This window comes from Chelon labrosus (assembly GCF_963514085.1).
Source record: "Chelon labrosus genome assembly, chromosome: 15".
NCBI lineage: Eukaryota > Metazoa > Chordata > Actinopteri > Mugiliformes > Mugilidae > Chelon > Chelon labrosus.
In genome coordinates this window covers 28,471,212-28,494,442 of record NC_140348.1, presented here as the reverse complement: position 1 = coordinate 28,494,442, position 23,231 = coordinate 28,471,212, and the positions used below count along the sequence as shown (strand labels likewise).

The 23,231-nt window shown below is 47.6% G+C and overlaps 2 protein-coding genes across 7 annotated transcripts in view; one reads left to right on the top strand and one right to left on the bottom strand.

Annotated features, from left to right (window-relative positions):
• The window catches only part of psda (pleckstrin and Sec7 domain containing a), a 34,831-nt gene extending 32,203 nt beyond the window's left edge, over positions 1-2,628 (top strand). For all 3 annotated transcript variants that reach the window (XM_084562207.1, XM_084562206.1, XM_084562208.1), the window contains 5 exons: positions 813-1,003; positions 1,125-1,195; positions 1,282-1,439; positions 1,512-1,800; positions 1,953-2,628. In XM_084562207.1, the coding sequence (XP_084418333.1) occupies positions 813-1,003; positions 1,125-1,195; positions 1,282-1,439; positions 1,512-1,800; positions 1,953-2,279 (1,036 nt within the window). In that variant the 3' untranslated portion in view covers positions 2,280-2,628. The remainder of the gene's footprint in view (positions 1-812; positions 1,004-1,124; positions 1,196-1,281; positions 1,440-1,511; positions 1,801-1,952) is intronic.
• A 2,176-nt stretch (positions 2,629-4,804) lies between these two features.
• On the bottom strand, positions 4,805-21,362 carry nfkb2 (nuclear factor of kappa light polypeptide gene enhancer in B-cells 2 (p49/p100)). Of its 4 annotated transcripts, XM_084562219.1 has the most exons (24): positions 21,301-21,362; positions 20,479-20,600; positions 15,574-15,613; positions 15,066-15,141; positions 14,338-14,378; positions 12,279-12,377; positions 11,780-11,931; positions 11,529-11,641; positions 11,238-11,396; positions 11,041-11,145; positions 10,293-10,381; positions 9,847-9,985; positions 9,554-9,679; positions 9,252-9,452; positions 9,028-9,169; positions 8,841-8,955; positions 8,088-8,295; positions 7,836-8,005; positions 7,087-7,189; positions 6,761-6,939; positions 6,464-6,545; positions 5,607-5,776; positions 5,276-5,387; positions 4,805-5,186 (listed from the first exon to the last, which is right to left on the bottom strand). In XM_084562219.1, the coding sequence occupies exons 2-24, from the start codon at positions 20,493-20,495 to the stop codon at positions 5,116-5,118; spliced, it is 2,709 nt and encodes a 902-aa protein (XP_084418345.1). In that variant the 5' UTR covers positions 20,496-20,600; positions 21,301-21,362; the 3' UTR covers positions 4,805-5,115. The 4 variants fall into 4 exon arrangements, with proteins under 4 accessions (XP_084418345.1, XP_084418346.1, XP_084418343.1 ...); XM_084562220.1 differs by lacking the exon at positions 20,479-20,600 and having other exon boundaries at positions 21,301-21,334; XM_084562217.1 differs by lacking the exons at positions 20,479-20,600; positions 21,301-21,362 and adding an exon at positions 16,661-17,084.
• Between the last annotated feature and the right edge of the window lie 1,869 nt (positions 21,363-23,231).

Below are 23,231 nucleotides of genomic sequence, written 5' to 3'. Positions count from 1 at the left end.
AGAGAGACCTGGACCTGACAGACCTGGACCTGACAGACCTGGACCTGAGAGACCTGACAGACCTGGACCTGACAGACCTGGACCTGAGAGACCTGACAGACCTGGACCTGACAGACCTGGACCTCAGAGACCTGGACCTGACAGACCTGGACCTGAGAGACCTGGACCTGAGAGACCTGGACCTGACAGACCTGGACCTGAGAGACCAGAGAGACCTGGACCTGACAGACCTGGACCTGAGAGACCAGAGAGACCTGGACCTGAGAGACCTGGACCTGAGAGACCAGAGAGACCTGGACCTGAGAGACCTGGACCTGACAGACCTGGACCTGAGAGACCAGAGAGACCTGGACCAGAGAGACCAGAGAGACCTGGACCTGACAGACCTGGACCTGACAGACCTGGACCTGAGAGACCAGAGAGACCTGGACCTGACAGACCTGGACCTGAGAGACCTGGACCAGTGGTCACCATGGAGACGACTTCCTGCTTCATCCAAGGACCAGAAATCACTTGAGGAGAAACAACATGAAGACTCAGATTAACTTTAGACAGAAGAACAGAACAGGTTCTAGTTTTTGTTTCTGGGTTTAAAATCAGACTTGAAGTCCACGGATCATTATTCAGTTTCTCTTTCACACGTGTAGAAGGACGAGGCGTTGACCCGTCCATCTGCCCTGACCTCCTCAACAGCTGTCATCAGGCAGCGTTTGGTTAGACCTCAGTGATATTAAACACGTCAGGTCTCTGAGTCCAGACTGGACGACGCAGCATGACCCTGGTGAAGTTAAACATCTGTTTGTCTCCTGCAGCGATGAGGAGGAGCTGAGGAAGTCCATGTCTGAGCTGGCTGACGTCCGGACAGACTCCGCCTCCCACACCATGAAGAGGATCGGTAGTGGTGGGAACCCTCTGATGGGCGTGGCCCAGCAGGCCGACGGCGAGCTCTACAAGAGCGGCTTCCTGGTTCGCAAAGTCCACGCCGACCCTGACGGGAAGAGAAGTACGTCTCTGCTCCTCCTCCTCCTCCTCCTCCTTCTTCTTCTGTTTGTCTTGTTGCTTCATCCAGTCTGATCATGTGACCTGCTAACCTGTAATGTCCCATGATGCCTTGCTCCTCCCAGCGCCGCGGGGTAAGAGAGGCTGGAAGACGTTCTACGCCATGCTGAAAGGTCTGGTGCTCTACCTGCAGAAGGTAACCTGAACTACATTACCCATCAGACATCTGGGTCGTTACCTGTCCATCACGTGTCCTTCTAACTGACCCTGATCTGATCCCAGGACGAGTACCGCGCCGAGCGAGAGCTGACGGAGGAGGACGTGAAGAACGCCGTGTCCATCCATCACTCTCTGGCCATGAGGGCGGCCGACTACAGCAAGAGGCCCAACGTCTTCTACCTGAGGACGGCCGACTGGAGGGTCTTCCTGCTGCAGGCCCCGTAAGACGCTCGGCCCCGCCCCCGTCCTGGAGACGCGCCGAGACGAAGTCTGACTCTGAGTCTGTGTTTCAGGAACGCCGAGCAGATGCAGTCGTGGATCACGAGGATCAACGTGGTGGCGGCCATGTTCTCGGCGCCACCGTTCCCGGCGGCCATCGGCTCCCAGAAGAGGTTCAGCCGTCCTCTGCTGCCGGGGTCCAACACCAAACTGTCCCAGGACGAGCAGGTCAAATCCCACGAGAACCGCTTCAGGGCCGTGTCCTCCGAGCTGGCCGACCTCACGGCCTCCACGCCGGACCGAAAGGTCAAAGGTCGGGAGCTGGAGGAGCAGAAACTCCGAAAGGAGTACCTGGAGTTTGAGGTGAGACGAAAACTGGTCAGAGGTCAGACAGGAGCAGGTCAGAGGTCAGAGGTCAGACAGGAGCAGGTCAGAGGTCAGAGGTCAGACAGGAGCAGGTCAGAGGTCAGAGGTCAGAGGTCAGAGGTCACTGATGGTCTCCCGTCTCTCCTCAGAAAACCCGTTACGGTACGTACGCCATGCTGCTCCGGGCCAAGCTGTCCAGCGGAGACGAGGACCTGTCGGCCTTTGAGTCTCGTCTGTTCGATGACGGCGGCCTGCAGAGGGCGCACTCCAGCCCCACGCTGCCTCAGGACGCCGCCAGCAAGGAGAAGACCCGCGGGACCAAGACGTCCAAGAGCCTAAAGGTCACCTCGTCCTCGTCCTCGTCCTCCAGGACCAGCGCTGACGCCAGGGACGGAAGCAAGAAGAAGAACGGCGGCGGGAGCGGCCAGCGTCCAGAGCTGCAGAGACAGAGCAGCAAACAGGAAGAGGCGTCATAGTCTGGAGACGCAGCAAAGCATCATGGGTAGCGGGCCAACATCCTCCTTTAAACCTTTTCTGTTACAGTCACTTCCTGATTGGCCGAGGGGGGTCTTCCCTCCAGAGCCGAGCTGAGACGGAGACGCAGGTCAGGAAGGAGGACGACACGTCCAGGAAACGCTAGCGAGGCTTTTCAGAATAAAAGCTTTACTTCCTGTCAGACTCTTTCATTTCAGGGACGTCTTTCTGAACCTTCAGGAGTTCCACTCTGCGTCTCCTAGCGACCGACGGGGGGAGCAGGTTGCCATGCCAACCCCATCTGACGGACAAGTGTGTGGGACTGTTGCCGTGGCGACCAAGCAAAAGGACTTAAGAGGGGAGGAGGGAGGAGGGGAGGAGGGGGGGAGGGGGACAACAAACAAACAGAGAAAACGGAGAGTGTGTGTGTGTGTGTGTGTGTGTGTGTGTGTGTGTGTGTGTGTGTGTGTGTGTGTGTGTGTGTGTGTGTGTGTGTGTAGATGCTGGATAGATCAGATCAGCTGGTTTTATTTATTCTGATCATTTCTGCTGGAGACGAATCTACTGAGTGAAGACGATGAAACCAGATGAATGTTGAATCTGAACCATCAGCTGATTTGACGTTAACTCTTCTACACAATAATAACAGAAACCTGGTCCCGTTAAAGAATCAGCGTCTGATTCACTCAGTAGTTTCATCGTTAACGAGTTTCTGTAAATGATCTGCTGGAAACGGTTTGAATCATCCGTCCATCTGTCTTCACCCTGTCACCTCGTCGTCTTCTTCTTCTTCTTCTTCTTCTTCTTCTTCTTCACCTGTCGTTCACTGGTCTGCTCTGATGCAGGTGACAGGCTGATTCATGTGTTCATAAATGTTTCCTGGTCTGTGTGTAGTTCCCTGTCGCTGCCACCAGGGGTCAGCAGTTAAACACGCTCCAGGTATTAGTCTGGTACGATCAGTCTGATTCTGCTTCAGATCCGCCGGGCCAATCAGATCGTTTGTGGGCGGGGCTCTGACTGAACAGAGGTGTTTTATTCTCTGGACGTTAGAGTCTGGATCAGAGACGGAGACACCAATAAATAATAACAAGATTTAAACATTAACACCTTTAACTCAGAACGTTTCTATTTTCTTCTGTTTAGTTTGATAAACTCTCAGTGACGTTAATCATCAGAATCTGTTTCTTCTTCTACTCTCATTAACGTCTCTCCTCCATCTGCTTCACCCGCTCCTCTTCATCACAGCCTTCACCAAGCCTCGTTTGTCCCGTTACGTTTGAATGCACCATCGTCTGAGTGTCATCGTGTCAGGGACCAGGAGGAGGTCTGGGTGGAGGCTGGGCGTTGAAAGCACTCACACAACAAACAGCAGCTCTTTGTTTCTTTGTTTCTGTTGAGGTTCCTCACATGTTCTGCTTCAGTGACAGTGAACGTATAAAAACCTGCTTTCCGATGTTTCCTGACGCTGACGTTGGCGATCACCGTCGTTTGTATTTCCGCTGATTTCCTCCTCAACTCTCGGTGCAATGTAACGCAGCACAGGAGGAGTCTGTCATGGCCGCTTCCAGCTCTCGTCCAAACGTGTAAATAAATGTCGAGAAGCCATATTGTAGTTAGCTCGGCGCCTAGCTAGCTAGCACTCGCTGCGTTTTAGGGCACTTTGGTTTAATGTCTGAGAGGAAGCAGCTTTTATCCAACACATTAATTTATTCCGATCGTCTCGTCGTCGACGGTCCAGTCTCTGTGAACGTTTTTTGTTTTTGTGTTTTTCGGCTTCGCTGTGGTCCGAGTGTTTGCCGCCAGCTCGCCGATCGATAGCTGTAGACACATCCTGTGAGGTCTGTGGTAGTGAAACATTCTGGAGGCTTAGAGGCAAAAATAAAGACTTTCAACAGCAAACGCTGCGTGGTTTTTATTCAGACTGAGTTTAGATTTATGACCAAATGTTGACACCTGACGTAAACATCTGCCCCCTGGTGGATCCGTCCAGGCTCTGCAGCCACTAGCTTTTGGCAACCATTTCCAAAATGGCCGCCTTCATGGTCTAGTTTTATTTTTCAGATAAATCTTTGTTGATGTTGAAAAGTTATTAACGTCATTAATGTTGTTCCTGATATTTAATTAAAATATTAAATTCATTCATTTATCCACATTAGTGGAAATTTATATATTTATGTGATTTGTCACTTTCATCATAACCTATAGAATATATTTATTAACTCAGTTCATCTGTCTCTGATCAACTAAAAGGCAAAAATAAAAAGGATCAAATCAAAGTAACAGAGACATTTGTTCCAAATACAATAAAGTGTTTTATTTTAGTTCTAAAATATAAATATGAGATCAGTAAGTGACCATGAAGTCCTGATGTAGATTTAGTTAAAGGTCATATCTAAGCTCTCAGGCTGCAGTCATTTTAAAGCCCTCAGTGTCTGTGGACAGGTGAGTAACCAGGTGAGTGTCAGGTCCAGACTCTAGTCATGTGACCTTCAGCTGATAAAACCTGTTTTATATTTATTTATTAGATTTTAACTCAAAGAAACATTTGAACATTTGAGACAAATCTTTATTTACACGTTTTTTATTTTCATTAACAATGAACACCTGACACATGACCTCCTCCTGCTGAGACAGAGGAGTCACATGACCACGTCAGACTCTTAACAGCTGATTATTGATGACGTCACTGAGATAAACTCTGATAAAAAATAATTACACAAAAAAAGGAAATATAAATAAATTTCAAACCAAACTAAAGAAAAACGTTCGTTCATTTCACTGCGGCTCGTTTTTAAAACGAATCAAACTGCTGGAGGACGACGCGATGCTTCCTGCTCGTCACTGATTGGCCGAGGCCGGCTCCTCCTCCTCCATTGGCTGGCTGCCGAAGCCGCTGTCGACCGTGGCTTCTGATTGGACAGAAACCAGCAGTGAGGTGAGTTTGTTAGATTCAGATTCAGATTGAGGTTCAGGTTCAGATTCAGCTTCAGGTCGTTACCTGCGTTCAGTTTGTCGTCTCGTAGCTCAGCGTCTCTCAGGAGCCGGACTCCTTCTGTCAAACCGAGACACTGAAGAGCTTCAACCAGACCGTCCACCTGTCCTCCACCCAGCTGCACAGAGACACACCTCATCAGACACTGACCCACAGGTTGCTGCGTTGCTGCGTTGCATGGTTTATGTGTTACCTGGTTGCTATGTTGCTGTGTTGCCTGGTTGCTGTGTTGCTGCGTTACTGTGTTGCTGTGTTACCTGGTTACTGTGTTGCCTGGTTGCTGTGTTGCTGTGTTACCTGGTTACTGTGTTGCCTGGTTGCTGTGTTGCTGTGTTACCTGGTAGTGCTGCAGCAGGTGGTGGCAGGGCGTGGCCGTGTCCTGGTACAGGTGAGTCAGCGTCAACATGCCCAGCTTCTCCGCCAGCTTCCTCCAGGGAACGTCTCCAACACTCAGCACCTCCACCAGACGGGACAGGGTCTCCTCATCCAGCCCCGACGGCTCCACCTCTGTAGCAGAGACCAGGACCCATGTCAGAGTTTAGACCAGACTAGACCAGGACCCTTGTCAGAGTTTAGACCAGACTAGACCAGGACCCATGTCAGTGTGTAGACCACACTAGACCAGGATCCATGTCAGAGTTTAGACCAGACTAGACCAGGACCCTTGTCAGAGTTTAGACCAGACTAGACCAGGATCCATGTCAGTGTGTAGACCACACTAGACCAGGACCCATGTCAGGGTTTAGACCAGACTAGACCAGGACCCATGTCAGTGTGTAGACCACACTAGACCAGGATCCATGTCAGAGTTTAGACCAGACTAGACCAGGATCCATGTCAGAGTTTAGACCAGACTAGACCAGGACCCACGTCAGGGTTTAGACCAGACTAGACCAGGACCCATGTCAGTGTGTAGACCAGACTAGACCAGGATCCATGTCAGTGTGTAGACCAGACTAGACCAGGATCCATGTCAGAGTTTAGACCAGACTAGACCAGGATCCATGTCAGGGTTTAGACCAGACTAGACCAGGATCCATGTCAGTGTGTAGACCACACTAGACCAGGATCCATGTCAGGGTTTAGACCAGACTAGACCAGGATCCATGTCAGTGTGTAGACCAGACTAGACCAGGATCCATGTCAGGGTTTAGACCAGACTAGACCAGGATCCATGTTAGAGTTTAGACAAACCTTCACTGCTGCTTGGTTTCATCTTCTTACTGCTGTGACGACTGGACTTAGGACTCTGTCTGGAGGTCAACAGGTTCCTCACCTGAGGAGGAAGAGGAGGAGGAAGAGGAGGAGGAGGAGGAAGAGGAGGAGGAAGAGGAGGAGGAGGAGGAAGAGGAGGAGGAAGAGGAGGAGTGTTTAGTGAAATCTGCTGAATGGTTTCAGTCTCCACCAACATGTTGGAGGAACTGCGGCGGCCATTTTGTGCCTAGACTTTGTAATGTCGTATGCTTTTATTTTGAAGGTCCAGCTGGTTACCTTCTGGCATTTAGCGAGGTCCAGGGGGGTGTGGCCTGCTGCAGGTCTCTTGCGAGGGTTGATAGGCTGTGAGGCGGCCTTTTGACCTTTGACCTCTTCTCTAATTGGTTCATCCTGCTCTTCGTCTGAGGAGGAGCTGAAGAAGAGCGGCTCGTCGTTCTCCATGTTCTTATCAGCACCTGAAGGAGAACCTCCTTTAGTCCCAGTGTCTGGTCTGGTGTGTCTGGTGTGTTGTGTCTGGTCTGGTGTGTTGTGTTGTGTTTTGTTGTGTCTGGTGTGTTGTGTCTGGTGTGTTGTGTTGTGTTGTGTTGTGTCTGGTGTGTTACCTGCAGCGATGAGCATGGAGCAGAGGGTGGGGGAACCCAGACTCGCCGCCAGGTGCAGCGGCGTGTTTCCTCCAAAGGTGCAGGCGTTGACTTCAGCCTTCAGCTGGAACCAAGACACACTGATCACGTGATGCGTTCACAGACATCCCGTCAACCAGACACACTGATCACATGATGCGTTCACAGACATCCCGTCAACCAGACACACTGATCACATGATGCGTTCACAGACATCCCGTCAACCAGACACACTGATCACGTGATGCGTTCACTGACATCCAGTTAACCAGACACACTGATCACATGATGCGTTCACTGACATCCCGTTAACAGACACACTGATCACGTGATGCGTTCACTGACATCCAGTTAACCAGACACGCTGATCACATGATGCGTTCACAGACATCCCGTTAACAGACACACTGATCACATGATGCGTTCACAGACATCCCGTCAACCAGACACACTGATCACATGATGCGTTCACAGACATCCCGTTAACAGACACACTGATCACATGATGCGTTCACAGACATCCCGTTAACAGACACACTGATCACATGATGCGTTCACAGACATCCCGTCAACCAGACACACTGATCACATGATGCGTTCACAGACATCCCGTTAACAGACACACTGATCACATGATGCGTTCACAGACATCCCGTCAACCAGACACACTGATCACATGATGCGTTCACAGACATCCAGTTAACCAGACGCTCCCAGTCTGTGTTTCTTACCTCTGTGATCAGAGTGCAGGCCACCTTGAACAGGTTTTCTCTGACGGCCAGGTGGAGGGCGGTGTTTCCACTCTTCAGCTCAGGTGCGTTTATTTTGGCTCCGCCCTCCACCAGCATACGGAGGCAGCGCTCGCCGTCCCTCCTCACAGCCAGGTGTAGAGGTTGGAGACCTGACGGAGACGGAGACATTTCAGTTCACGGTCTTCATTTATTTGCGTCACAGGTGCTGCAGCGATACCTGAGTCGTCTCACCGTGGTAGTCGGGGGTGTTGACCACGTGGGCGTGGCGTTCCTCCAGGTGAGCCAGCAGGAGGCGGAGCGACATGCTGTCTCCAGCCAGCGCTGCCAGGTGCAGCGGGCTGCGGCCATCTTTGTCCAGCAGGCTGGGGTTGGCCTTCGCCTTCAGCAGCACCTCCACCACCTTCACCTGCCGGGTGATCACAGCCAGGTGGAGAGGAGTCTGCAGGGGGAGGAGTCAGTAGTCAGGTGAGACGTTAAGAGCCAGTTACCTTCACCAGGTATTAGCTAACGCTAGCTGTTGGTTAATTAGTTGACACCACTGAAGTTAACCATCTAGTTAGCTCTGCTGGCACGAGTTACCTGGAAGCTAGCTACCTGTTGGAGATGTTAGCTAGGTCAAAATAACAAACCATTGAGGTCTAGAAGGGCTAATAGAAGAGCTAATAGTTAGCATTTCTAAAAACTCCACACTTTTTAAAAAGCTTTTGAAGGCAGCACTAGCTACATGTTACAGGAAGTTAGAATATTAAGCTAAAACTGCTACCTGTTTACTATGTAAATGCTAACTGGTGAGTGTCTGTGGGCTAGCCTAGCTGCGTGGTGCTAGCTACCTGTTGGAGGTGGTTAACTATGTAAATGCTAACTGGTGAGTGTCCGTGGGCTAGCCTAGCTGCGTGGTGCTAGCTACCTGTTGGAGGTGGTTAACTATGTAAATGCTAACTGGTGAGTGTCTGTGGGCTAGCCTAGCTGCGTGGTGCTAGCTACCTGTTGGAGGTGGTTAGCGGTGTTGAGGATGCTCTGCTGCTGGCTGCTGAGCAGCGTGTGGACCAGCTGCTGGATGACTCCGGTCTGCTGGTGGATGATGGCGAGGTGTAAAGGTCTGAAACAGAAGACAGGGATGAGGACGCTGCTCTGAACCTTTGGTCTGACTCTGGATCTGGTCCAGACTCACGTGTCTCCGTTGCTGTCCTGGATGCCACAGAGGTGTCTCTGGATGGCCAGAAGGACCCGGGCGTCTCCGGTGCTGCAGTACTGCAGCAGGGCGGCGGCGGTGTGTCTGGCGTTCTGAGAGACTCGGTTGTTGAGGCTGGCGGCTGCAGACGAGGATCAAACGTTAATTCATTCATCAGGGAACGTCTTCAGTACAGAACCTCCTCCTCCTCCTCCTCCTCTCACCAATCTGAAGCAGCTGTTGCTGCAGCGCCGCCTGGCGTCCTGTCTGTCCGTCACTCTGTTGCTGGGTAACACCCGTCTGAGGGGCGGGGCCTGACATCTGAGCTCCTCCCCCTCCAGTGAAACCTGTGAAGCCTCCAGTAAAGAAAGTTCCTGCTCCTCCTCCTCCAGCTCCTCCGTTCATCTGCTGGTGGAACTGGAACCCTGCAGGAACCGAGGAGGTGATCAACGTCCAGAGATCAACATTAAACATGAGATCTCATCATCTGCTGCTTCTTCTTCTACTACTACTACTTCAGTCCTACCTCCAACTCCTCCTCCTCCTCCAGCTCCTCCAAACCCTCCAGCTCCTCCTCCTCGTCCTCCTCCTCCTCTCCAGTGTTCGTAGTGAGGCAGCGGCTTCTGTTTCTTCCTCAGCACCTCCTCTTTGTCTAGACAGAGACAGTGATGTGATGAGAGGAGCTGCACTTTGCTGCATGAACATCAGAGAAGATGGAACCCTTGAACCCTTGAACCCTGAAACCCTGAAACCCTTGAACCCTGAAACCCTTGAACCCTGGAACCCTGGAACCCTTGAACCCTGGCACCCTGAGCTGACCTTGGACCTGGGGGATGTAGGTGAACTGTTTGGGGTCGCTGCTGTCGCCGGCCTTCTTCCTCCTCAGCTGCAGGAAGACGGTGACGGAGCGCTCGATCTCGGTGCTGTGATACGGCGGCGTTTTGAACACGATGGCGTACTGAGGAGACACGAGGAGGATCAGACAGACGTTCATTAACTTCCTGTTTAAACGGATCTGGGAGAACAGAGTAGAGGTTCCAGTCGGCCGAGGGATTAGAACCCAGAACCTTCTGGCTGTGAGGCATCAGTGCTGACTAATGTTAAATAGAGACGACTTCATCATCATTAGAGACCTTGTTGAGTCTCTGGTCTGATGAAGAACCGGAGGTTTAGTTTCAGTTTGTCACATTTGTTGTTGGAGGAACCTAAACTAGAACACAGGACCTGATCTGAGCTCAGAACATAGACCAGGGTCTAATCTGTACCTGTTTGTGAACGTCGGTGGGGGAGAAGTCTCCAAACGCCTCCCAGCATCCTTCATCATCCTCTTCATAGAACCGGATCTCAATGTCATCTGAAACACAGAGGCATGATGGGATATCTCTCTGAAACACAGAGGCATGATGGGATATCTCTCTGAAACACAGAGGCATGATGGGATACCTCTCTGAAACACAGAGGCATGATGGGATATCTCTCTAGAGAGCAGGTAAACTCATTCTGAACTCATTCAGCAACCCCTTGACTAGACCTGGACCAAGAGTTTAGAGAAATACCACAAAGGTTCTAGTAACAATAGAACCAGGCCCACTCTCCATCTGGACATGTGGAGAACCAAAGAACCCAAAGTGTTCCACGTTGGGTTCTTACCTCTTGAAAGTGAATCTGGCTACAAAATCCTACTGTTGTTCACACATGTAACTCCCCAGGGAAACCAGTCACCAAGGCATGCTACATAGCAATGCTAAGCTAACTGTCACTACGAGATGGCTGGATTGTGTTTATTATCTGTAGTACCACCATTAGACCACTAGATGGAGGTAGAGGGACATTTATAAAATGTGGTGGACAGACTCTGAAGGACCGACAGTGTTTTCTCTGTTAGCTGATGCTAGCTGGTTAGCTCCAGCTACGTGATGCTAGGTATCCATGGACTGACTAGCTTCTCTAGTTTCAGGTGACGTCCAGCATGACAGAGTGTGAGAGATCATGTCAACAAACATCAGGACAAACCTTTCTGGACTTTGTCACAGAGCAGGAAGATCTCGTCGCCCCCCAGCACCGAGCCGCACGTCTTATCCATCCGAGAGATCTTCAGGTTGGAGGCGTTTGGCGACTCTGCAGGTGAAACAAGTTTTAAACCAACGTTTAAATGTATCTTCTGAGGGTTAGCTAACGTGGCTAGCTGCTAGCCAGAGGCCTGGACTCACTGCTGTCGTAGATGGGGTTGGAGACGACGGGTTTCAGAGCTCTGGTGAAGCCGCCGTTGCTGTCCTGCAGGTAGGCGGTGAACTTTAACCTGACGATGTTCAGGTCCATCACCTTCCCCAGCTCCTTGGCCTCCTTCAGGATGGAGCTCTCCTCAGCTTCTGCTCAGAGAAACGCTCCCATCAGCCCCACTGACCAACCAGCCAGGTGTGTGTGTGTCCAGGTGTGTGTGTGTGTCCAGGTGTGTGTGTGTGTGTCCAGGTGTTTGTGTGTGTGTGTCCAGGTGTGTTTACCTGTCAGGTGATAGTGAGCCTCTTTCTGTCTCTTCCTCTCTTCTCTCAGCCTCCTGGTCAAAACCTCAACGACACCTTTCTTGGTCACATGGAGGATCCCCAGGTTACCAAACCTACAGGAAGTGACATCATCAGTCAGCGACTACAGTATGATTGGCCGTTACTCCCTCACCTGCTACATAAACCTGTTCTCTATTTAAATTAAACATGATCTTATTAGAATCTGATCTGCGCTGTGATTGGATACTGACGAGGCGGTGAGGTCGTTGGGGCCGATGTCCAGCGTACAGGTGCCGTTCTCGGTGCAGTGGCGTCCCACCAGACTGTGGGCATGGACCCTGGGGGGTTCGGTGTGGGTCACCAGCTGGACCTCGACCCGGGCCAGACCCATGTAGTTGTTGATCTGGAAGGAAACGGTGGATCGTTAAAGTATGAACCAATCAGCATCTGTCCTCTAGGGGGCAGCAGAGCCACGCGGCTACACCTCCTCCCATTGGTCAAACTGAAGCTAGTGTTTCAGTTTATTGATGCCCCGCCCACACTTTCTGTAGACTCACTGGTGATTGGTTGACACCATGACATTAGATTAACTACCTACAATGTATGTGATGTGTACTTTAGTCCCGCCCACTGACATGGAGGAGGGGGCGGGGCTTATGGCCTCTGCTGCCGCCAGCCACCAGGGGGAGCTGGTCATGTTCTGAGGAGCCGTCATGGCGTCCTCTGGTTCTACAGACTGTGTTCTGGTACCTTCACGGTGGGGTAGGTTCTCCTGTTCTTCTCGCTGGAGGCCCCTGGGAGCCCGCCGTGTGACGGACCCTCACACTCATAACGGAACCGGAAGCCTCTCTGGAAACACAGGATCAAACAGCTGGTTAGTGGTGATCATTAAGTCAGCGTTTAGACGGTTCCACTTCAGCTCCTTCTGCTTTTTCTGAATATTTGGGGATTTCATTCTGGACAAAACTGAAACAAACACCAGCAGGTCAGGAGCACAGTTAACTTCCCTGAAGATGGAAATTCTTTTCTGAGTCAAATTAGACTGAAGCAGATTTATTGTTTTGGTTTCACCACAGGACGAGACGGGATGGTCCCACCACAGTCTGGGAGCAGCAAGCAAACAAACAGAGAGTCCAGCAGAGACAGAACACACACCTACACATATACAAACATCTGCAGACAGATGCTGAGAGGACTGAACAGAGAGGGACCGGTCCACCACTGTGTCCAGACCTGCTGGATCAGGTCTCATAGAAGAACTCTGGTCCGTTTCATCAGACGAGTCCTTCACTGATCTCTCTAATGTCACACCATCACCCTACACCAGTAATAAGTGCTGCTCTGCTCCATGTGACCTGCTGGACATTTAACCCAGTCCCCTTCAGGAGACAGAGCAGTGGTTGTACCAGTGCAGAGGACATGACAGTATGTTGGACCACAGCAGATCTACCATGGAGCATGAACACAACGTACAGCGTCTCACCTCCAACATGAGTCCTAACGGAGACGTTTAACATGTTGTCCAATAAGTCTTATGTCCAGTGTCTCTGTGTTTCTCTATATATCTAATAACTTGTCTCCATGTTTCACAGTCTGAGAGTTTTCAAGTAGAAACTAGAGAAACAACTGTTACTGTGTCAGCTCTGAATAAACCTGGTGATGATCAGATACCTGGAGTCACAGCGTCTGAACATTGTCCCAGAGTTGTGTTCATGCTCCGTTCAGACAGAACAGATCTGAAATCACTGATAGAAACTACTTCTTCTTCTTCTATGACTCTAATAACGTCTGGTTTCATAGATTAAAGCATCAAAGGTTAATTTACTGGTTTAGATTTTAAATGAAATCAAATAATCTCTTTATTTTATTTTAGAGTCTAAAGCTTGAAGCAACAGGAAGTAAAGGAGCCGCTGAGGTTCAACATGCAGACGACATTAATATGAACTAACTGAGGCGTTTGAACCCGGTTCTTCTTCTGTGGTCATTTGCATACAGACTCTGTGTCATGTGACCTTTAGCAGCAGAAACTCCCCGAGCTCATCAGCTCCGTGTTGTTGAATGACTGTTGGGAAAACCCTGGATTAAAGGAAGACGGTGACTTCAGCTCTGAATGTTTTCATCTGGTTCTGTGAATCACAAACACTCTGAGGCGTCTGACTACTTCCTGTTAACCCTGTGTGTGCTGAGCACGGTGACGTATGGACTCTATAGTCACATATTTACCATTAAACCACATCCTGCATCATGTCTTCTCTGTGCTGCATCCGTTTTTATATCAAAACAAAAGAAACTAAATTTAGTTTCAGATCTTTTCTCTAAACTTCACAGACGACTGTTAGCGCTGCGTCTACTTCCTGTTTCAGACTCTAAAATAGAATCTAAATAAATACGAGTTGATTTCAGCCTCAGCTTAAAAACCCTGAACCAGTGAAACGTCTTTAATCTGTGAAACCAGAGACGTGACGGAGAACCAGAGAACCAGATTCATAGAAGACTACTGTTAAATCACATCAGTCACATCTGCTTTCTCTCCTCATTAAAAAAGTTTGTTTTTTGATTTAAAAAATAAAGAGTTGTGTTTCTGGTTTTAAAGTGATTCTGTTCTTTAGACGTGAAGAGAACCGATAGAGGAACATCTATCATCTAGACAGAGAACATTAAAAGATCCTGTTCTTATAAACTCAGCTCTTAGCTCTTATAAAGACGACAGACAGCAGTGGACCAGCGCGGGTCACATAGTCCCTGATCAGCTGACAGACGTCTGAACACGACGCTGGTGACACAGACAGGAAGTGAAGCGTTAACTCACCTGTTTGGGCTCCTCGATGATCTGAATGTACGGACCATGAGCTGAAACACAAACAGACCAAGTTAACGTCGGAGGTTTCCCCGTGACTCAGTCCTAGAGAGAGGAGGCAGGACCGGTCCCAGGAACCTCTGGGTCTGGTTCTGCTGAAAGCCTCCACTAACGGGACGTCCCCGACGATTAAGAACAAGAACTTCTATGAAAAAACCCGTGGAGCTGAAAGCACCGAGAGCAGAGGTGTCAAACATACGACCCGGGGGCAAAAACCGGTCCAGGACAGGGTCCAGTCTGATCCCCAGAGAGACTTTTATAAAAGGTACAAGAACTTTCCATCTTGTTCCAACATCTGGATCATGTCTCCAAGTCAACCAGCAGCTGTTGATGGTTCTGATCCAGCGGTAGGTAGAGATCCATTAGAGACAGCAGCTGGTACAATATTCTACTGACCACATGATGGCGCTGCTGATTTACAGACACACAAAGTCCTCAGGGTTCTAAGTAACATCGTTGAGGCTCCAGAGACGTTCTAAAGGTTCTAGCGTCTCAGTGACGTCAGCTGTTTATTGATAAAACTGTAGATAGTTAAATATCCAGATGTTTCCAGGAAGGATCCTAAAACTCTTCTGCTTCTGTAGAATCACGCGTCCTGGATGCTAACGTGCTAACGTGCTAACATGCTAACATGCTAACATGCTAATGTGGCTGGATGAGGAGCGTGTGACGTGACTCACCTGTCTCAGGTATGTATGGCTCAGTCTTTATGTCTACTGGAGGAATGTAGTCGTACTGCATTAAATTCAGCTGCAGCTGGAGGAGAAAACAGATTTCCAAGGGGTCAGTGAACGCACCACCAGGTCTGTGTGTTTAGATGTTCAACGGTCGGTTTCTGTTTCTCTTCTATTAAAACATTTACATTTTATTAACTGATTAATTAATTATCTGTGAATAAAAACAGGAAACGATGACTCGAGGCTCAAAGTTCCCACACTCCAGTCTGACTGTGAAAGTCTCACCATAAAAGGGTTTTTTATTCTGCATCACTGGAAAGTTTTTCTGTTTTCTGTCTGTGTCATCTGAGTCTGATCAGCGTGGTGTTCATTCATTCACTCACTCACTGGTTCATGTTTAACACATTCAGATCAACACTGACACAATATAAATGAGAATAAACCACTACGACGTGAGCTGAGCTGCTCTAAGACACATTAATGAACATGATCTGAGGAGAGAAGGACTCACATCGTTGTCGTACACGTTCATGTAGGACGCCTCGGTCATCCTGTAAACAAACAAACAAACACACAAACAAACAGACTCAGTCAGAGGCTTGAAACAGACACGTCCTGTCAGCGTGGAGCACAGACTAAGAGTCCTGACGACACCAACGAAGAAGAAACAAACTAATAAACAACATGAATCTGCAGCTGTTTCACTTTCACATGACGCAGACACACAACACACCTCTCTCTCTCTCTCTCTCTCTCTCTGTCTGTTTGTTCTTCTTCTTCTTCTTCTTCTCTGCCGTCTGTCATTACCCCCCTCCTCTCTCTCTCTCTCTCTCTCTCTCTCTCGCTCAGTGTCGTTTTACCCCCCTCCCCTTTCCGCCCCTCGTCTGTTTTCAGTCACTTCCTGGAAATGGTCGAGTTCAGGAAAACCCCCAGAATCCCAGAGTACAGGAGGGGGCGGAGCCACAGCTCATGATGTCACAGTGCTGCTGCACATGACCGAGAAAAAAACACTAAAATAAAATAAAATAAAATAAAATAAAATAAAATAAAATAAAACAAAAATACTGACTAAACATTGACTGTGAGCTCTAACATTAAATACAGACTAAATATAAAGTTAAACTACAGACTGAATAAAAACAAACACAATCACCTAGAATACAGACAGAAATAATAAAAAGATAAAAACTATTCTGACCTAAATAATTAAAATATACAAAATATTACAGACTGAATAAAAACTCTCTCTCTCTCTCTCTATATATATATGCACACGCACACATACATGTATATATACATATAGTATTACAAATACTATAAAGTCTGTCTGAGTGTAAACATGTGCGATACAGACTGACAGAAACAATAAATCTACTGAGAGAACAATAACTAATGTATGAGCTGACTCCACATGATGGATGAGTTCACTGCAGCACAATAATAATGATTAGATAAACGCTAGAAGCTAACGGCTTAGCTTAGCGCAGCGCAGCAGCAACTGATTGGTATCACTGAGTTTAACCACGTCCTGATGAAGAGAATCAGAAGAAGAAGAAGAAGAAGAAGAAGCAGAAGAAGCAGCTAAAGTTGAGACCGACCTGCAGCAGAACGACGTTGAGCAGCTCTCTGTCAGACCTCTACTTCCTCTCTGCTCTGTCTTCTGTCTCTGGTGGTTTTCTACTTCCTGTTTCTCCTCACGTCTCAATAAGTCTGACTCAGATCTCTTCATCATTATCATCATTGTTCTCCAGGCCTCACCGGCGCGGGACGGCCCCCGCCACCGCGCCGGGCCAATCAGCTGGCAGCACAGAGGCCTCATTAACATAAACCCACAGCAGGTACAGTACGACAGGACAGAAACCCCGACGGGGAAGTCAGCAGGAATCCACGGAGCTCGAGAAATTCTCTGAAACTGTTCTGAGCTCAAGAGATTCCCCGAAAACTCCCCGAACACAGCAACCTGTCAGGCAACCTGTCAGGCAACCTGTCAGGCAACCTGTCAGGCAACCTGTCAATCAACCTGTCAGGCAACCTGTCAATCAACCTGTCAGGCAACCTGTCAATCAACCTGTCAGTCAACCTGTCAGGCAACCTGTCAGGCAACCTGTCAGGCAACCTGTCAATCAACCTGTCAGGCAACCTGTCAATCAACCTGTCAGTCAACCTGTCAGTCAACCTGTCAATCAACCTGTCAGTCAACCTGTCAGGCAACCTGTCAGGCAACCTGTCAGGCAACCTGTCAATCAACCTGTCAGTCAACCTGTCAATCAACCTGTCAGTCAACCTGTCAGGCAACCTGTCAGGCAACCTGTCACTCAACCTGTCAATCAACCTGTCAGTCAACCTGTCAATCAACCTGTCAGTCAACCTGTCAATCATCCAAACACCTGAACACAGCTCCAATGAGTCCATGAATGACCTCACTGAGTGATGGCAGCTGTGGAGGCAACATGGAGTCGATCAGCTGATCACATCAACCAGTGGTTCCCAGACTTCTCTGGTCGTCCATCCTCTTCTATGTCCAACCACGTTAACAGTGAATTAAACTGAAACACTGGAACGTTTTCAGTTTAATAAAAGAAAATAAAGATTAAGATTAAGTGTCTCTCTGCCAAGTATACTTGTGTATACAAGGAATTTGGTCTCTGCATTTATCCCATCCGTGAATTAGTGAACACACAAAGCACACAGTGAGGTGAAGCACACACTAACCCGGAGCAGTGAGCTGCCGTGCTACAGCGGCGCTCGGGGAGCAGTGAGGGGTTAGGTGCCTTGCTCAAGGGCACTTCAGCCGCTTTCTACCGGTCGGGGGTTCGAACCGGCAACCCTCCGGTCACAAGCCCAAAGCGCTAACCAGTAAGCCACGGCTGCCCCGTAGTCACTACAAGCTTCTACTTTAAAATGAAGGAGGACCAGGACCAGGACCAGGACCAGGACCAGGACCAGGCCCAGAATCAGGCCCAGGCCCAGAATCAGGCCCAGAATCAGGCCCAGGCCCAGGCCCAGGCCCAGAATCAGGCCCAGAATCAGGCCCAGGCCCAGGCCCAGGCCCAGGCCCAGGCCCAGGCCCAGGCCCAGAATCAGGCCCAGAATCAGGCCCAGGCCCAGGCCCAGGCCCCCCAGGCCCAGGCTCAGAATCAGGCCCAGAATCAGGCCCAGGCCCAGAATCAGGCGCAGGACCAGGATCAGGACCAGGACCAGGACCAGGACCAGGATCAGGACCAGGACCAGGATCGAGATCAGAGGCAGATCAGTTGGAGGCAACTTTAAATGAGCGTGGAGCAAACACAACCTGTCATCATAACAGCAGTTATGGAAATAAAATCAGGACGGCAGTAATTTGAATGAAATGTTAATAAAGTTAGAGACGACTCAGAACATAAATAACACAGATGGACAGATGGACAGAGAGCAGAGCAGCTGCCTCAGTTACAGTCAGGAGAAGAAGATAACTTCTTCTCTGTCGTTGCATTTTTCATCTCACGCCCCCTAGAGGCAGCTCAGGGACCCCCCAGGGGAGAGGAACCACATGTTGAGAATCCCTGATATAAACAAACATCCTGTCAGAGCTGGTCTCTCTGTGGAGGTGGAGTCTGTTGATCAATGAACGAGCAACTAATGAAGATGAGACGCCAGAAAATAAAGATCATGTTCTCTGGTAAATAAACTAAACTAGAACCATAAATAAATCAGATCTTAACATGTGAGAGTCTTTCCATCTGGTTCCAACATCTGGATCATGTCTCCAAGTCAACCAGCAGCTGTTGATGGTTCTGATCCAGCGGTAGGTAGAGATCCATTAGAGACAGCAGCTGCTACAATATTCTACTGACCACATGATGGCGCTGCTGATTTACAGACACACACACTGAGATCAGATCTCAAGTGCTGGCTGGGGACGCATGTGGAGACACATTTAGATTAAGACCAGGTAGATGGACAGGTCAGACCAGGTGAGACCAGGTGAGACCAGGTGAGACCAGATCTGGAGACTCAACCTAAAGCTGGTCCCTGGTGATCAGAACTGAACAACAACAGGTCCAGATTACTAGAACCAACAAGCAGCTGATAGCAGCTTCAGCTAGTCAGGGTTAGCGTGTTAGCGTGTCTGCTGGATGTGGACGGGATCTGAACCAATGACCAGAGACAGAGACATAAAGCAACGATCACAGAAACCACAGCATCACCATTAGCATCACCATTAGCATCACCATTAGCATCACTGTTAGCATCACCATTAGCATCACTATTAGCATCACCATTAGCATCACCATTACCAGGATAGAACTATTTCCATACTTGTCTCAAGAGTCAAACACTGTCAACGTCTCAGCATCAACATCAACATCTACAACAGCAACAAACTGAAGCAACGTGAGAAGAGACGGAAACTTATCACCACCAATATGTTTCTGACAACAAGCTACTGCTACACCCTGTCCAGATCGCTAGTCCAGATCATTGGGTACGCTAGTCCAGATCATTAGGTAAGCTAGTCCAGATCATTAGGTAAGCTAGTCCAGATCACTAGCTACGCTAGTCCAGATCATTAGCTACGCTAGTCCAGATCACTAGCTACACTAGTCCAGATTATTAGCTACGCTAGTCCAGATCATTAGCTAGTCCAGATCATTAGCTACACTAGTCCAGATCATTAGCTACGCTAGTCCAGATCATTAGCTACGCTAGTCCAGATCATTAGCTAGTCCAGATCATTAGCTACACTAGTCCAGATCATTAGCTACGCTAGTCCAGATCATTAGCTACACTAGTCCAGATCATTAGCTACGCTAGTCCAGATCATTAGCTACACTAGTCCAGATCATTAGCTACACTAGTCCAGATCATTAGCTACGCTAGTCCAGATCATTAGCTAGTCCAGATCATTAGCTACACTAGTCCAGATCATTAGCTACGCTAGTCCAGATCATTAGCTACACTAGTCCAGATCATTAGCTAGTCCAGATCATTAGCTACACTAGTCCAGATCATTAGCTACGCTAGTCCAGATCATTAGCTAGTCCAGATCATTAGCTACACTAGTCCAGATCATTAGCTACACTAGTCCAGATCATTAGCTAGTCCAGATCATTAGCTACACTAGTCCAGATCATTAGCTACGCTAGTCCAGATCATTAGCTACACTAGTCCAGATCATTAGCTAGTCCAGATCATTAGCTACACTAGTCCAGATCATTAGCTACGCTAGTCCAGATCATTAGCTAGTCCAGATCATTAGCTACGCTAGTCCAGATCATTAGCTACACTAGTCCAGATCATTAGCTACGCTAGTCCAGATCATTAGCTACGCTAGTCCAGATCATTAGCGTGGCTAAGTGTTTCTATTATTTAGCCCAGCCCTCTGACTTCACGTGTCAGATCAATGGTTCTCTAGTTTAAAGGATGAAGGTCTCACCTCAGAGCTCCCGCCATGACTCAGCACAAACACTGATGAAGAGGAGGACGATGAAGGCCTCCTGCAGGAGGAGGATGAGGAGGAAGAGGATGATGTGTTCTTCCTCCTTCAGGGATTTTTAACTGTTGAGACCAAACAGAGTTAAAGAGAATTTAGAGATGGAGTTTACTGAGGGAAATTCCAGCCTTCCTCCTCCTCCTCCTCCTCCTCCTCCTGGGACAATCCTCACACAAACAACTAACTGCTGCCTCCCTTAAAGGAACAGCTGCACATCACTGCCATACATACACATATCCAGGGTTAGCCTAGCTTAGCATAAACACTAGCAGCATTAGCATGTTGCTATGATCAGAGAGTTGATCCTTAAACGGATTCACCTGAAAAAACTAACAGCTCTGCAGCAAAGACTCAGAATAATATACACTACTACTATTAATAATAATAATAATAATAATAATAATAATAATAAAGCCTGTCACGTGACCTCAGTGAGGAGTCTGCAGCTTTTAGAGGCAGAGAAGAAGAAAAACTTTTACGCAACATCGTCGACTCAGAGATTTAAAGATTTAAAGTCTGAGTTTGTTACAGGTTCCTAAAATAAATAATAAATAAATAATAAATAAACAAACAAACAAATTAATAAATTAATTAATCAAAGTAAGAAAAACTAACTCTGTTAAATAAAGTCAAATGGAAACAGACACCAGCAGAGTCCATGTTGGATCTGACTGATCTCAGTTAAAACAAATAACTAAATGAACCATCAGCTGTTTAACGGTCACGGTTCCGTTAAACCGTTTATTCAGAAAGGTGAGTTTTTACCTGCGTGCTGCTCCGCTCGGTTTCTGACCGTTCACCGAAAAACTCCAACAACGAACAACAACGGTAACGAACCAGAGACCACTTCCTGTTCCTGCCTTTCAGAATAAACCAGGAAGTCGTTTTCTTTTTCTTTTTTTAGTTCTTGGTTTAATTCAGTTAATGAATCTGATTAAAAAGCAGAATATAATATTATCTATTATACTATTAGATATAACTTTTGTGAGTTAAATATAAATAATAAAGCTGAAATTATTTATCTTTACTGTCACTTTATTTTTGTAATTTTCCGCCTGATACTTTGAGACTTACAAATTAATTCTCTATTAAAATAAATAATAATAATAGACTAACGTGAACGATTAGAAAACACAGAAAAACATCCGATAAAAAAAGATAAAATTAAACCTTATAAATAAAAATATAAACTTTAAATAAACACATCCAGTAACTGTAACTGTATCAGAGTTAACTTGATGTTTATTTCATTTATTTTTATGGAGACGGAGACGGAGGCTTTTATTTTGACGAGCAACTCATCCACCCGGAAGTTGTGTTCTTGCTCTCCTGAACGTGCCTGACGCAGCGCAGACGTGTTGCCATGGTGACCGCAGCCTGTCAGTCAGGGTGGAAAGCCCCGGAGCTGGAGGGGAATTCCGGCGCCACGTGGCCAATACGGCACGCTGATTGGTGGAAGGGAGAGGCAAGCCCCGCCCACCTGACGAAAACAAAACTATCCAAAAACAAAAGTAAACAGAAAGAAACTCAGCGCTGGTTCATCAGGTCATCACTGACTTAGAGTTTAACATCTTCTCATTAATCTCATTAATTATTCAGTAGTTTATTCTTGTCATGTTCTGTCTGTCTCTCAGCTGTGGTGTAGCTTAGCATCAGAGCTTTAATCCAATCATATTTCATCATCATGTTTCTGGGCCTTCACAGTTAAACCTGGAACACATTGTAATGACGCTGCTCCTTTAACCAATCACATTCATAGTTGATATTCTTTTTATTTTATTATTGAACTATTTAATTGTGCAAAACCACGAGGTATAGAGCAACAATCAGCACACTGGTGACAAATGATAAATAAATCAAAGATAGAGTACAAATGAAATAATGAAAAAAAAAAAATAATAATAATAATAGTGATAAATGTACTTTATTTATATAGCACCTCACATCGACCCACAGGTGAACCAAGGAGCTTTACACAAGATTAAACTACGATTTAAAACAACACCCAGAAAACAGTTACATTAATAAAACAAAGCTATAAATTAACAGATAGTTCAGACAGAGGTTTCAGGAAAAACCTTTTCATAATGACTCAATAAGGTATTCATTTATTATTTGTTATTTAACAAAGTCAGGGATTTAAGCAAAGAGATCAGTTCCAGGAGAAAAGGAGAAATGTTAGGGAATGATTTTGAGAGTTTTTGTTTGTGAATAAAAAATGTGGCATAAAGGATTATAAAGTTCATCAGGTGTTGAAGAGCATTAGCTCCTGGGGTTAAAGGAGAACTCCGGCGCAAAATGAACCTGGGGTTAATAACACATGTGTACCGAGTTCGACCGTTCTCTGGTATTTGTTTTCATGTATTTGTTTTGTTAGTCAAATGTGACCAGTTTTCTTGCAAACCGCTATTTAGCGTATAACGCTAGCCTTCGGGGCACACCGACACATAAAAAGAAATCGCTATTTCTATACCACTAACAAGGCTCACAATATCACCACACTTACACGGTAGCATAACTAGGGTCTCTACACGTAAACCGAAGCATTGAGAACTTTGCAAGTATACAGGCAGTTTATTAAAAAAGGAACACAGTACCGTTGGCGTCTGGCTCGCATATCCAGGCGGGCGCCATCTTGGGGAAACTCAACTCTCTTCGTTCAGTGCTCTCAGTGCTTTCTTCCGGCAACAGACAGT